This window comes from Sander vitreus, chromosome 10 (assembly GCF_031162955.1).
Source record: "Sander vitreus isolate 19-12246 chromosome 10, sanVit1, whole genome shotgun sequence".
Taxonomy (NCBI): Eukaryota; Metazoa; Chordata; class Actinopteri; order Perciformes; family Percidae; genus Sander; species Sander vitreus.
The window spans coordinates 22,912,316-22,927,393 of record NC_135864.1 but is presented as its reverse complement, the minus strand read 5'-3'; the positions used below and the strand labels follow the sequence as shown (position 1 = coordinate 22,927,393).

Genomic DNA, 15,078 nt, shown 5'->3' with positions numbered 1-15,078 from the left:
TTGATGAGCTTGTGACTTGTGCTAAAAGTGTTGACTGTTGTGACTTCATTTTCATTGTTGATATGATACTCTCTCCTCATTATGTAGACATGTAAAGAATATATGCTTTTTTATTTTCATACCATTTTAAGAAGACAATTATGTCATTAATAGGCTGAGTAAGTATATCATTTTTCAAATGTCAGTGCATATTGGTAAAACATGTCTAAGTTTTCAGACTGTATATAAAATACATTTAATTCATTATGATATAGATACTATGATTATTTATTATATTCTATACAGCTTTTTGTTTTTTAATACCATACAATGTATCGGATTGGTTGTAAGGACAAAGTCGACTTTGCTTCCTGCTTTCCGTAGTTTGAGTCGTCTACGTTGGCAACATGGCGTCCTCAGATGTCCACGTTCGAGTATGTGAACAAGAAATACTCAAATATGACCTGGAAATCAAAGCTCTCATCCAGGTGCGAGTATTTATTTGGTAAGATTACTTAGCGCCATGTCAAGACACGCTGGGCTTTGAGCTTGTCAATCAAGGGAGTCGTGGTGTTGTCTGATAGCATGTATGCTACAGCTAACACAATGTTCCCAGCTGCAGTCAGCAGGTGCCCGGTGTGACGTTACCGACAGCTCGAGCCGCTCTCTCAACATGAGCTGCTGCTACCAGTGGAGTAAAAGTGTTTTAACGTAGCTATGTCTTTAATGTGCCAAATGTTCTCTCCGATAAGTTAAGGTAATTATATCACGCGGGAAATTAAAACTGGACTGTGTGTGTGTGTGTGTGTGTGTGTGTGTGTGTGTGTGTGCGTGTGCGTGCGCGCACGTTAGGCCTAATTAAACGTACTCAAACTTTCATTGCATTTAATATCGAAACTGATTTCCAGTAGGATACACGTGCTTTGAATAAAACCAATCTTTACCAAGTTTGGTTATTTCCCCCCCGCTCATTATTAATTACTAATTATTTATTTGATTAAAATCTACACCTTTTTAGCATATTTGTACCAGCGTTAATGTAGCTCCCACTGATAACTTTTTATTTAGTTTTTACTGAATTAGCTATGCTACTTCTGTATGTGCGCACTATGTATTTATGCATGTATTTAAGTAGCTGTGTCTTTTGATATTATTTTTTCCTCGATTGTTTTCATAAAGCACAAACATGGTTTGTTATGAATTTGACCTTGACCTGAAATTAATCCATTAGTTGAGTACAGAAAATGAATAGACCTGTTTTGATAATCAATTGATAAAATGTCACCTTTTCTTTGATTTTATATAATTTTACATTCAGTAACTTTTGTTTTTAACAGTTCATAGGAAAAACATGGCATTTGAAGGTGGCCTCTTTGTACTTTGGGAAGTTGTAATTAATTGATAATGAAATGGGAAAAAAAACAGTATACAGGCCTAGAGTTGCTTTACTTTTTTTTTTTAGCACATTTGACAGATCGTACATGTTGACAGATTATTCCCAGCAGACAGCATGATGCTCCTCTTACAGAGACTGCCAGTGGCAGTTCATCCTGAGAACTGTCAGAACACTTATTTCCAGCCACATTTTGATACCAGTAACTTCACCTAACGGCGATAATGAAAACATATATACATGTGTCTCTCTCATCCTTGTTTTGATGTCTCCCCAGGACATTAATGAGTGCACAGGCCCTCAAAGCAAGCTGACAGAACTGAACGCAAATGTGAAAAAGAGTTTCCACAATCTCAGGTTGCGGATTCAGGTAAATGCTTACATACACGACATAACCCGCTACAGGCACTTGGTTGTATGATAATTGATGAAAAAAATGTGTGCTATTTTGTTTCTTTGACAGGATTTTGAGCAGATGGCTATGGAGCAGGACAAAGAGTCAGACAAACAAGCTTTGATCAGTCAGGTGGAGGGACACCGAAAACAGATGCTGAGGTAATGTCTATACATTTCAATACTCCTACTAGGGCTGGGCAATATATCAATATTATATTGATATTGTGATATGAGACTAGATAGCGTCTTAGATTTTGGAAATCTTAATATCGTAAATGGCTTAAGTGTTGTCTTTTCCTGGTTTTTAAAGGCTGCATTACAGTAAAATGATGTCATTTTCTGTGTTACCAGACTGTTCTAGCTCTTCTATTATTTTTACCTTTACCCACTTAGTCATTATATCTACATTACTGAAGATTATTTATCTTAAATCTCATTGTGAAGATATGTTGTTAAAGCACCAATTGTCAACCCAATAATATCGCCACAATATCGACATCGAGGTATTAGGACAAGAATATCGCAATGTCTGATTTTCTCCATATCGCCCAGCCCTAACTCTTACCATTCCTTGACTGATTCCCTGATTGTATAGATGTGAACTGCTCTGAATTTTGTCTCATTTTTGGGTTAATAAAGCCGACAAACTGTTGGGGGAGAAGCATGTGAAAATTGTCTGCCTAAATTTGCATAATGTCTACTTTTTATTTTTTTGTTTTTATTTACGACTGTGTTTCCAGCAACCAGACAGGTTGGAGGAAAGCCAACCTGGCCAGCAAACTGTCCATCGACAATATGGAGAAGCAGGCACTTCTTAATGGAGCAGATAGTGCTGCGAGGCAGAGGTGAGCCGACAATGTGTGCTAGTACTTGTTAGAGAGACAGTCTCATAAACGAGAGGCGTTTGTGTCCTTTGACCAACATACTAAATCCTCTACTAAATTGCATGGTTTCTACATCCTCATCGTTTCTGTTTATAGGATACATTTAATTAGCACTAGGACATTTTTTTTTGTATCACTTGTATCTCTTGTTTTAATCACTTTTTCAGGAAGATGACCAAAGAGGGCTTGGCTCAGACAACCAGTGACATCACCGAGAACCTTATGAGCATCAGCCGAATGATGGCGCAGCGGGTTCAGCAGAGTGAGGAGACCATGACCTCACTAGGTTAGTGAAGGAAACACCTGATGGTAAAGAGCGTGTTAACAGTGTGTTTGCAAAATCCCTAATTATCTTTTCAACACCAGATACTTAAAGGACAATTCCGGCGCAAAACGAACCTAGGGGGTAATAACAGATGTGTACCCACTCTGTTGTTCTTTGGGACATGTTTTCATGCTAATTGAATGCGTTTGTAGCTTTAACCAAGCTAGCGCGGACCGCTGATTAGCTTACAACGCTAGTATTCGGGGCACAGGGAAAGTAAAAACAAATCGCTATTTATACCACTAAAAAGGCTCAAAATATCACCACACTTCAACTGTAGCATAATGAGGGTCCCTAAATGTTAACCGAAGCATTGAGAACTTCGTAAGTGTACAGACAGTTTATTGAAAAAATAGATTATAAAGACAGTCGTGTTCTTGTATACAGGCGGCCGCCGTTTTGGGAGCTACTGTCTTTCTAAACTATCTTATCTCTAAACGGTCTGTACACTTACGAAGTTCTCAATGCTTCGGTTAACATTTAGGGACCCTCATTATGCTACAGTTGAAGTGTGGTGATATTTTGAGCCTTTTTAGTGGTATAAATAGCGATTTGTTTTTCGATTAGCATGAAAACATGTCCCAGAGAGCGACTGAGTGGGTACACATCTGTTATTAACCCCTAGGTTCGTTTTGCGCCGTAATTGTTCTTTAAAGGTGCTCTAAGTGATGTCACGCATTTTTTAGGCTACAACATTTTTTGTCACATACAGCAAACATCTCCTCACTATCCGCGAGCTGCCTGTCTCCTGAACACACTGTAAAAAAACGCGGTCTCTGTAGACACCCCAGGCTCCACAAACGGCAACAAAAACAAACTGCGCCAACCTGCACCACCAAACATAACAAACAGCGTTTCAGCCAGTTACCGACAAGAAGGTTTTGGGGGTGGGGGTTGGGGGGTTAGTGCGCGGAAGGGAGGGGGAGGGGACAGGATGAGGAGGAGGGAGGGGCGAGCTAGCCTCCGTTTTGTTTGACAATACTTCGAACGTCAACAAGAAGTGACGTCACCCAACATCGCTTAGAGCACCTCTAAAATGTGATTGTTTTGCTGAACTTTTTTTGATTCACATTTAAAAGGCATTAAAGGGGAACTGCTTCGGTGCTTGTTTACTGACCCTCCTACTGTATCACTGTGTTGCCACGGATACATTCTTTAGGGTTGGGTACAAACTTTTTTGGCCACCGATTTTAAAAGACTTAAATGGTTTTACAGTATTTATGCACACCGTCTAAAAAGACTATTATATTAATGATGTCTCTTCTCTTTGAAGCCACCTCCTCGAGGACCATCCAAGAGACCAATGATGAATTTAAGACCATGACGGGGACCATCCAGCTCGGGAGGAAACTCATCACCAAGTACAATCGGAGAGAGCTCACCGATAAACTGCTCATCTTCTTGGCGATCGCCCTCTTCCTCGCCACAGTTCTCTACATCCTTAAGAAGAGACTGTTCCCCTTCCTGTAGACCAGGTACCTTTTTTTTTTTTGCGGAGCTCTCCCATACAGTTTTTTTTTGTTTTTTTTTCTTCCATGATTTAAACAAATCTGACTCCCCGTGTGTAATATTACACACACACACACACACACACACACACACATTACACACAAGTGTCTGCTCGATGGAATGTGGACCGCTCGCTCTGCTGGACTGTGACGCTGCTCAGGGTGAAGTGTTGTCCACACAAGATACACCCCCAGTTCCATGCAGTGTTTTATTCAGTGAAAAGGTTTTGGTTCACCACACAAAGGAGACGTCTGTCTTTGGTTAATGTGATGGTAATGCTGTGCATTGCTTTTAATGAAATCACTTGTGAGAGGAGATGGACAGTCCTGTAGAAGATATCCAGTACGGTTTTATGTTTTCATATATATAATTTTTATTTTTTTAATTTATTTTTTATTTTATTTCCATATCAAAGACTTCACATGTTGCCATGACTGCATATATTGTGCAGAGGGCAGTAAAACTCATCTTTATGTATGATACACAATGGGTTAAGGAAAATAATGTATACACAATTTCAGTCAAATCTGATCATCACAAAACAAGTTTTCATTTCAGTTCAGCAATCTTTTATTGGCATGCATGTCATTAAAACAGTGTTATATAGTATACAATACTTTTACTATTAATCAATAGTAGTATTAAATATCACCTGATTTCATAAAGTCGCTGTGCAAACTATGTACATGCATTTCGTTCAATTTCTATTTCTAAGGATGTGCTGTTTAATTACTGAGGTATAGTTTATTACAGCATTATAATGAAGCAATGCTTTTTCTTTGGAAATAGAATATTGTAATGCATTTTAACTTTGAGACAAGCCCAGCTGCAGTCATTCACTTTGTGTTTCACTAGCTGGATCATCCAGAAAGTGCTTGAAGGGTTTTCCCAACCATCATAAGGCATAGGCGCAGAGTTGTTTTGGGCGGAATGGATTTAAAATCAATGTGAGCATCAAAACTAACTATATGACTTTTCTCAGATCTAATGATTATAATTGGTCCCCAAGGACTTCTTTAGGGCTGCAACTAACAATTATTTTAAAGGTGCTGTAGGTAGGATTGTGAAGATCCAGGACTTAGCCAAAAAATTTGAACATCAACAACTTCTCAGTCCCTCCCCCCCTTTCTGCTAAAGCCCAAAACGGTCTCCTAAGCCCCTCCCCCCACAAGGGAGAATGAATGCGTGTGCATGAGCAGTGATTGACACGCAGTTAGGCACTGCTGGAATCAGCGAATTTTGAAAATAGTTGGCAATTGATTTAATAGTTGAGAACAAATCAACTAATCTTTGCAGCTCTAGTTTTGTCTTTAAGCTTTTTGTTATTTATCTATTATATGCTCTAGCTTTTCCAATGCTTTGGACACAGATATGGTAATAATAATGGTCCACAATGGTGTGAAATTGCACTTTCTTTTATTGAACAACGTACCATTTTCTTGAGGGAGGACCCCTAAACCCCCCCGCCAAACATGTGCACCTAAGTCTTGTAGGGAACAAACACTGGCTTGTACTTGTATATGTGCACGTCAAATTGTCTTTTATGTTTTATTTATTTAGCGCGCAAACTTAAAAAAAAGAGGCATTCGCTCTGGTCTGCAGCGGAGCAGAAAAGCTCTGGAAAGCAGTGGCAGCGATCACACATGGCAGAGATAGAGCAGCATGCATCCCTGCCTTTCTTCAGATAAGACCCGGAAAAGCAGATTATTCCGACCCGTTTCCCTCTCCCTTTCCAGTGTGGGTGGAGGGTGAGGGGGGATATTTTTAGGTTTGTGTGGTGCTGTTATCTGACGTTGCCTTTTCAACACCTCGGAGGAGAGGGTGGCCAGAGGAGCTACATGACCTTGCTACCCTGTCTGCAATTGCCTGGCATTGCCATTTTGTTTTAATATGTGTTCATGTTGTCAGTATATTGATTGTGAATAAACACAAAGTCTTGTGGCTTGATGTTTGACATGTTTCTCAATCGTGTGCGTGTGAGGGTGTAAATGAGATTGAAGACAACGGAGCGTGTGTGGAGAGACCTGAGAGACGCCCAAGCGTCTCTTACTCGTGTAAAGTGCCGGCAGTTGGGCAGAGCCCGTTCATTTAAACTGCACACTTAGACGAGGCCTCTGGCTCTCTGTCAAGCAAATTGGACTATTCTTACATTTAGCACCGAGATAGTGTCAGTCAAGTGTTTGGGTTTGTATCTGGACAAGTGGACCGGGTCGCACACGGCACCACACTGATGGCGTAAACGCAGCAGACAGAATCTCCACTTTCACAGTTCTTTATACGACTGAAGGGAGCTTTTTTTTTCACTTATTTATCTGACTGTTAACAATATCCGTGTATTTTTCCCAGCGAGTCCTTCAACTCAATTCCGTCGGTTCTCACAAACACAGAAATGACTTAGCCAAGCAGAAAGAAAGTTTCTAAAAGAAAGTCTTTAATAATCAAGTATACTGTCCAAAAATAAGAGTCATATCATGGATCAGGTAACATCTTGGATTTGTCCTCATATTTTACAAGTACAGACAAAAGCCATTGACTTTCAGTGTGGCTTTTGACAGGTTGTATAGAGACTACTTGTACACACAAAACAATTATTGAAAATCAAATTGTAATGACTTTAAAACCACATTCCTTTGCAGAACCTGATTTAATAACGCTTAATACAGGTCAAGGTTATGGCTCACAGCGATCTCTGTCCCAGCAACTGTAAACGTGAGTGCACATGGCTGACAACGGCTTGTAAAAAGTGTAAACTTTTAACAACCTTTCAACCTTGTTTGAGCGTATTGAAGGAAGCTTCCTAATAGCCACTTGAACACTTTAACCAGACACAAACCATATGAGGGCTGTACAGATGTTAGGGTCCTTTAATGTGGATCTACTGTTTAACCAGTTCAACCATGGGACCCAGAGCCATGAATTATATACTGCCATAACTATAGTTCACTATTACATAATGGAGACTTAATATTGCTGGGTTTGTGTAGTTTTAAATGATTCAGGGATTATAGCCAGATCCAATTACTATATTAAACAACTTTAAGCATTTCTAATTAAATAATTGCATGTCCGTAATATTAACAATTATAATAATAATAATTAGAATAGCCTATAGAAGTAATAATTTTCCATAACCAACGTTATTTCAATTTTATTTTGTGTTTTTCATCTTCGCCTATGTTTGTAGGTAAGAACATTTAACAATCCACCTCGTGGTGTCCAAAAAAAATATATAAATAACATAAAGATAGAAAATGAGAGAGAAAATATAAAATTTAGAATAACATTAAAGAACTGTGGTTGCAACATGTTTTTATTTATTTATTTCCGCTGAAATGGCACGCGCCTGTTCGCTGATGTCACGGAAATTAATAAAAAAAAAAAAAAAGTAGACTATTCAGACAAAAACTGGTGCTGAGAACAAAAAAAAAAAAAACGAAAAACTACCAAAAGTGAGTAGGTAATTAAATATAAGAGAAGTTATACAACCTCCGCAAAGTCTTGACACATTTTAAAATGCATGCAAATAATCCCGTTATAAACTGAATAGGTAACACTGCTGCATGTTGAGTTTACCATGTCCTAATGCCATGTAACGAAGACACCCCATTACTGGAGGGAAATGTATTCTGGACATTATTCAGGTCCCCCACCCCAAAGTTCATGTAATTCCCATTGTTGGAGGACCCTTGCATAGTTTGCATTGCGGCTGCAGGATAGTTACACGCATAGTTTGTGTTGCAGCCGGGGCTGGTGTAGTTACTGAAAGCTGGATAGTTGTTATAAGTGAAATGGTTGAGGTGACCCATACTGTAGGAGGGGTTGTAAGGGGCTGTGTCTGCCGCCAGGCAAGGCTTCCCATCCCGCACCAGCACCGGCACCGACACCCTCCTGGGCGGCGGCAGAGACACCATCTCCAGGCTCTGGTCCTGCCGCTGCCGCTTGCACTTGTACCTCCTGTTCTGGAACCAGATCTTCACCTGGGTAGGGGTGAGTTTTAGCACCCCGGCGAGGTGGTCTCTCTCCGGCGCGGACAGGTATCTCTGCTGCTTGAAGCGGCGCTCCAGCTCGTACACCTGCGCCTGGGAGAACAGGACCCGCGGCTTCCTGCGTCTCCGGGGCTTGGGTCGCCCTGCGTCCTCTGTTTTTATGTCGTCCACAGGCTCGGTCGGAGGGCTGAAGTCCTCTGATTACACCAGACGGAAAGAAAAGAATGAAAATAATATCTAGGCCTATATCTGCAAAAGTGACCTCTTAACAGAGGGGATGGATATGTATTTCCATAGGCCTAGAGCTATTTCTTTTACTATTACTGACCAATAATAATACACATAATAGTAGCCTAATATTATATCATATATATTATGCTGTATCATATTACATAGTAATATAATTACATGGGTTAATTTTCTTTTGTCAATTCTGCCAATGTTGGTGCTTCAGATCCTTGGCCGCCCATGATGCATTCAGTGTAAACTTTGGGGAGGAAAAGACAGATTTACACACAGGGAACACATGACGCGTGACTGAATCACTTCAATTTGCCAGTGCAACTTTTGTAGTTTTGACATTGATTTTTCTTTTAAATGAAAAGTAAAATTATTTTTTTTAAATCCAGCAGGCCTTCAAGAAAATGCTGACCATCCACTCAACTTTTATATTTGTTTGAATTTGAAAACGTTTTAAAGCCTGTATGACTGCTTATTGCTTTGGTGGAGTGGTTTTTGGAGCATCGGATGCGTTTTGCGCAAATCAAAGAACACGAGCCTGTGGGCCTCATTTTGCACAGGCCTGCAAAAATCACATTTCGTCTTCTCATCAGCTCACCTTTTCTACGTTTCCCCTCAAACGCGTCTGATTTCCCATCCTTAACTATATCCATCTCCACGAGTGATTTCCCATAAAAGGTAGCATAGTTGAGGGCATTGCCTCTGCCGGCTCTGGACTCGTGGAGGTCTTCTCCAAACAGCGAGGCGGCGGCGGACATGTCCCGCAGAGGCTCCTGCTTCAGGCGGGCCAGCATGCAGGAGGAGGAGGAAGAGGAGGAGGAGGTCGGCACGGTGCAGCAGTCCATACGAGAAGAAACGTCCAGAGAAGACACCATAACGTCATGACTCTGCTCCAGGTTTAATATATCCTTTACAGAGAAGGGAGTGGACGTGCTGGGGCTGGGAAACATTGCCAAGAACTGAAAAAGAAAACCTATTAACCTGTCATGTGGAGGTAACAAAAAAGAGGTCAACAAACTCCCTCTCCTTCCTGGTAATATTTACTGGATTTAAGTATGAGTTTGGCATAGGAGACTGATCTTGAGTGAAGTTTGCATTTTGAATGTCAACTCTGTCTCCAAATTTTTTTTCTTGGCCTCCCTCTCTTCCCGGTGACGCAGGGAGGGAGGGAGGTGGGGAGCCAGTGGGACCCTCCGTATGGAGCCACTGGTACTCCCATTTCATGACGTAAAGTGATGTCTGGCACAGGCTCGGGCTGATGTTGCTTGTAGGCCTTCATGTGTTCAATCACTGCAAATATACCCAGTATGCACCAGCCCAAACCTCATTATTCTCGTCCTAATGCAAACTGTCGTCGTTAGAACTGTTTTCTCTAATCAGTAATTTTCTTAATCTTATTCTGCCATGTTTTAGGATTTTGATGTAAAAATTAATAAATGATGGTTGTTCTTCAGTATTGCAGTTTATCATTGCGAACAATACAAACGAGTTCCCAGTTAATTCTACTCGCTATTATTCTAAGTCCAGCATGTGGACGGATGTTTACACACATCTTCAAGTACCCAGAGAAATGATTTATCTCACTGCGTGTAGGCTACATCAGCAGTGTCGGCTGTAATGACTTGCGTTATTTAAGTTACCGGGAGGAATTATAACCGGGGTGTATGTGTCTGGTAAGCCTGATCGTGCTCGTGCATGTGTTTGGGGTGTCGTCTCGTCCCTCATCTGACGGGAAACGGAGCAGACGAGCGTCAAGAAAGAGGGGGGGCAGACAACAGGTTGGGCCCCCTGAACGCGGAACCTGAAACCAGTAGCGACACACTCTGCTGTCTGCCTCCAAGAGATTCTGGAGCCACTGTCTGCGTTATCAGGACGTGATAACAGACAACAACAAACCTGCGCACACACACACACTCACACTCCCACCCACGCTGCAGGCCAGGTTATCCTAAAGATGTGTCACATGTGACACCCAAGTTGTAGGGCTTTTAATTTGGCCATCGATGTTTTTTGTTCAATTCCAAGACAAGCAATCAGCTTTACATTACAATAAACGAGACACTCCTGTGTGCATTCCTTAGCATAGGTAGGCTAAATGTGACGGTGTCAATCTTAAATATACAATCCGTGATTTCTAGATGGATCAAAAACAAAGTACAAATCATTTCGCCGGACTGCAGTAAAATGGAGACAACTGTGCGTAATGACGCATAACCTGCACGTGTCCCCCCCCCCCGCACCGTTGGCACTAAACCTGCTATTAATGCCTGTGGAGACGGTCACAGGAGACAGACAGTATTATCGTTTGTTTTATCTTCAGCGTTTAGCACAGCCACGGGGTAAATGGGTCCCCCTGTCTCCGACCTAGCGATGGTGTTTATAGTTTTAAAGACTATTTGTGCGCCTCGAGAGCTGATGAATGGCAGTAAAATCTTTCTCGGGCGCAGTGAGAGTCAACACTAGCCCGGCTCTTGCTGTAATAATTGGCGAAATAAAGTAAACGCACGGGGGAGGGGGGGTCGGTGTGTGTGGGGGGGGGACAAGACGTGGGTAAAATGTTTTCATCATGATTGATTTCCACTGACTTTGCGCGGTTTGAGCGTAACGGTTCTGTCTTTAATTGCAAAGAGAAATTAAAAATTCAAACGCTCAATCTTGTGCCATAATAAATCATCCACCAAACGAAATAGGTCTTCAGTTCTACCGGGTTGTAAACAGTCAACTGTAAATTGAACATGACAGGTCTGGCATGTGTTTCATATCCCTAATGCTTCGTCCTGCAGACTCACCGCGGTCCCCTTTGACCTGTCTTTCTGCAGCACATCTCCAACTCAGATAAAGCCTCAGATAAGGTTGCTTAAAAACTTCCGCTGCACGAACGTGTGGGTATTTTGAGGATTGCGTGTCGGAGTGAGGAGCCTGTGTGTGTGTGTGTGTGTGTGTGTGTGTGTGTGTGTGTGTGTGTGTGTGTGTGTGTGTGTGTGTGTGTGTGTGTGTGTGTGTGTGTGTGTGTGTGTGTGTGTGTGTGTGTGTGTGTGTGTGTCTCTCTCTCCTGGAGGCCTTTTGGTGATTTAGATCCATTCACTGTTTAGTGATTAGGCGAATTAGGATGCAACAGGCTCTTTAGGATATAATCCAGTTAGGAATGGCATAGCACACATTTTACACTTTCTCCACAAAAGCTGGTTGGCCTCATTACCCGCTCTAACTGTCGGTGTGTTAGTTAGTGGTGGATAAAGTATGCCTATCTACAACTTTGTGGCAAAATTCCTGCATTTAAAACAGCACACTAAAACATAAACAATTATACATTTTTAAAATGCTAATACTTTTTTTTTTTGTAGCATTTTTCGACGTTTTTCTGCGCTCTCTTCCTCCCCCCACCACCACCACACACACACACACACACACACACACACACACACACACACACACACACACACACACACACACTACCCCCAGTATACACTTCCACCAACTTGTTACCACTGTTTTTAAAACTCATTTTTGGATTTTATAGTCGATATACCACATGTATCCTTTATGAAATTGTATCTAATTTTAGAGTTAAAAATAAAATGCAGAAAGTATATATTATGAGTGATAGATAAGATCAGGGGATGTAAAAGACTGTCAAAGTTTAGTCAAAAAGTGAATAAAACACCCAAAAGTCAATGGTAGTATTGAACTGATCCTGACTCTTACTTGTGAAGAGCGTTTCATGGAACCATCTGTGTTACTTTTGGGCAATTTGGTTGAAAGAAACACACATTTCTGATTTAGAAACTTTGAAAACGGGTCAAGTTCTCACTCTGAACAATGGTCTTATGTTGAATTATGGTTGCATTATTACTATAATCAAGAGTATATGTTAACGTCTTAGGTCCTTCAGCTGGCGTTAGTTTCAACTCTCATGTACTGTTGTCTTATTTTTATTTTTATTATCTGTCTGTTTTCTGCTCATATTTTACGAGGTAGTCTATATAAACTAATAAATGCTATTAATCTTAAATTGCAAAGAAACTAAACTAACCGTGTCTGTCAAGTAAAAGTAGTGATACCACAGCGTACTCTGTTACAAGTAAAAGTCAAAATCTTAAAAAAAATATTAGCATCAAAATGAACTTAAAGTACCAAACATGAAAGTACTCATTATGCAGAATGACCCAGAATAAAGATATAATTGGAATATACACGTATTGTTGCATTAATGTGTTCATCACATTAATGTTGCAGCTGGTAAAGGTGGAGCTCTTTTGTATGACTTTATATACTCCTGGGTAGTTTAATCTATAATATATCATAATGTATGAGTTGACCTGTATTTTGTATTAATACTCTGAATTTGTAAAGTAACTAAAGTTCTGAAATCAATGCAGTGGAGTAAAAAGTACAATACTTACTCTGAGATGTAGGGTAGTAGAAGTATAAAGTAGCATTAAATGGAAATGCTCAAGTAAAGTACAAATACCTACGAATTGTACTTAAGTACAGTACTTGGGTAAATGTACTTTGTTACTTTCCACCACTGGTCAGAAGTGAGTAAAAAGATCCAGCATTTCCCTTTAAATGTTCAAGAGTAAATGTAGAAAGTCTCCGGAAATGTTAACATAAAGAACAAGTGCTTCAAAATGTTAAAGAACAATACATGAGTACATACGTATAGTCAACCACTGATAGAAGCTGAAATGAAATGCAAAACAAAACCTACAATTACTAACTCATGGCTACAATCCAACTATAACGCAAGAAAAGAAGCCTGAAATAAGTATAACAAAATATAGACTTATAGATACATATACAGTATACACATGAACACATCAATACAGTATATATACTCAACAGAGCCCCAATATATATATGTGTGCAGGCCTATATATAAACACATGCATATATACTGTACTGTTTTTACTATTCAATGCACATATACACTTATACATATAAACACCGATGTACATATATGTACACACCATGTAGACACAGACATACAAATACAAACATATGTTAATGCATATGCCAATACAATAATGTATAAAACATTAGAATGAAGTGAAATCGAATACAACTTGTTTTAAGTCACACGAAGGAGAACGAGAGTTTTAAGAATTGAAACGAGGACACACGGTGAACTCCTCTGACCAGATAGGCTCTTCCAAAGTCTCAAGGCTTATAGTCTGGAAGCTGGGACAGCCAGAAGGGCCTGTTTAAGGATCTTACAACACACTCCGGTTCATACAGAGTTCCAAGATCTGGGATGTTGAAATCTGTAAAAACTCTAAACTCCATGGAAAGCAGTGATGTGCTCGGTTGTTTTGGATTTATCGAGAGTCTGGCTGCTTCCTTCTGGTGAGGCAAGAATCTAGATTAGAGAAAAAACAATTACCTCTGTTTGTAGAAGTAATAAAGGCTACTGTAGAACATTTTCCCACAATTGTACATCACAAGTACACACAAGTATTCTATTCGGAAAGTTGCATCAGATCCATTTGTCGTATTTAGACATTTAAATTTTCAAGTCAAATGAAAACGTTTACAGTTTTAGGAGACAAAAAGATCTTAACCCAACACGTACATTGTTTTGCCAAATCAAACATAAAATAAGACGTAACTAAAAACATACACCAATTTATCTATTTATTCACCAACAAAAGGAGAACATAAGAAGGAGAATCCAACAATTTCACATACAGTGTTTAATGCAAATTTGGGGACTTGTACATTGCTTCAAACTGAATATTTTCTATTCCATTTGGACTCTCTCCAAATGGGAACTATGTTGAAATGCAGCAATCATAACAATAAAAATATGAATAGCCTATACTGAAATAATTCAATTTTGAAATGAATAAATAAAATAATGAGATCTATCTTCTTTTGAATGACTTTTCTGATGTGACATAGATACATGTCTGTGGTAAATGACCTACATAATTCTGAGGATATCAGGTTTTTTCACTGCACAGTAATTTCCATAAATTTTGACCCAAAAAAAACTAAACAATAAAAAAGGTTTTTCCTTTTTCAGCAAAAATGCAGGCTACTGGCATTCAACCACCTTTAGCCTTACCAACATCAGAATCAATTTTATTATTATTATTATTATTATTATTATTATTATTATTATTATTATTATTATCATACTTACATACACAAGGAATTTGACTTCGGTAGGTGTTAACTCTCTATACATAGACAAATAGTAATATAGACACATACTGTACAATAGAGACAACAATATACACATATAGGCACATAACATAATACAAAAATACAAATACGACATAATATCAAGACAAGTACACAAGGAGTGGGATGTATAGTGCAACAAGTAATAGTAGTGTGCAAGATGCATAGTGGAATCTTAAC

At 39.6% G+C, this 15,078-nt stretch overlaps 2 protein-coding genes across 2 annotated transcripts; one reads left to right on the top strand and one right to left on the bottom strand.

The window, feature by feature from the left end:
- Positions 1 to 358: 358 nt before the first annotated feature.
- bnip1a (BCL2 interacting protein 1a) lies at positions 359 to 6,433 on the top strand. Its single transcript, XM_078260971.1, has 6 exons — positions 359 to 467; positions 1,650 to 1,742; positions 1,836 to 1,927; positions 2,509 to 2,613; positions 2,820 to 2,938; positions 4,251 to 6,433. The coding sequence occupies exons 1-6, from the start codon at positions 387 to 389 to the stop codon at positions 4,445 to 4,447; spliced, it is 687 nt and encodes a 228-aa protein (XP_078117097.1). The 5' UTR covers positions 359 to 386; the 3' UTR covers positions 4,448 to 6,433.
- A 1,622-nt stretch (positions 6,434 to 8,055) lies between these two features.
- Positions 8,056 to 9,662, bottom strand: nkx2.5 (NK2 homeobox 5). The gene is made up of 2 exons (XM_078261510.1): positions 9,311 to 9,662; positions 8,056 to 8,669 (listed from the first exon to the last, which is right to left on the bottom strand). Exons 1-2 carry the CDS (start codon positions 9,660 to 9,662, stop codon positions 8,056 to 8,058), a joined length of 966 nt encoding a protein of 321 aa, XP_078117636.1.
- Between the last annotated feature and the right edge of the window lie 5,416 nt (positions 9,663 to 15,078).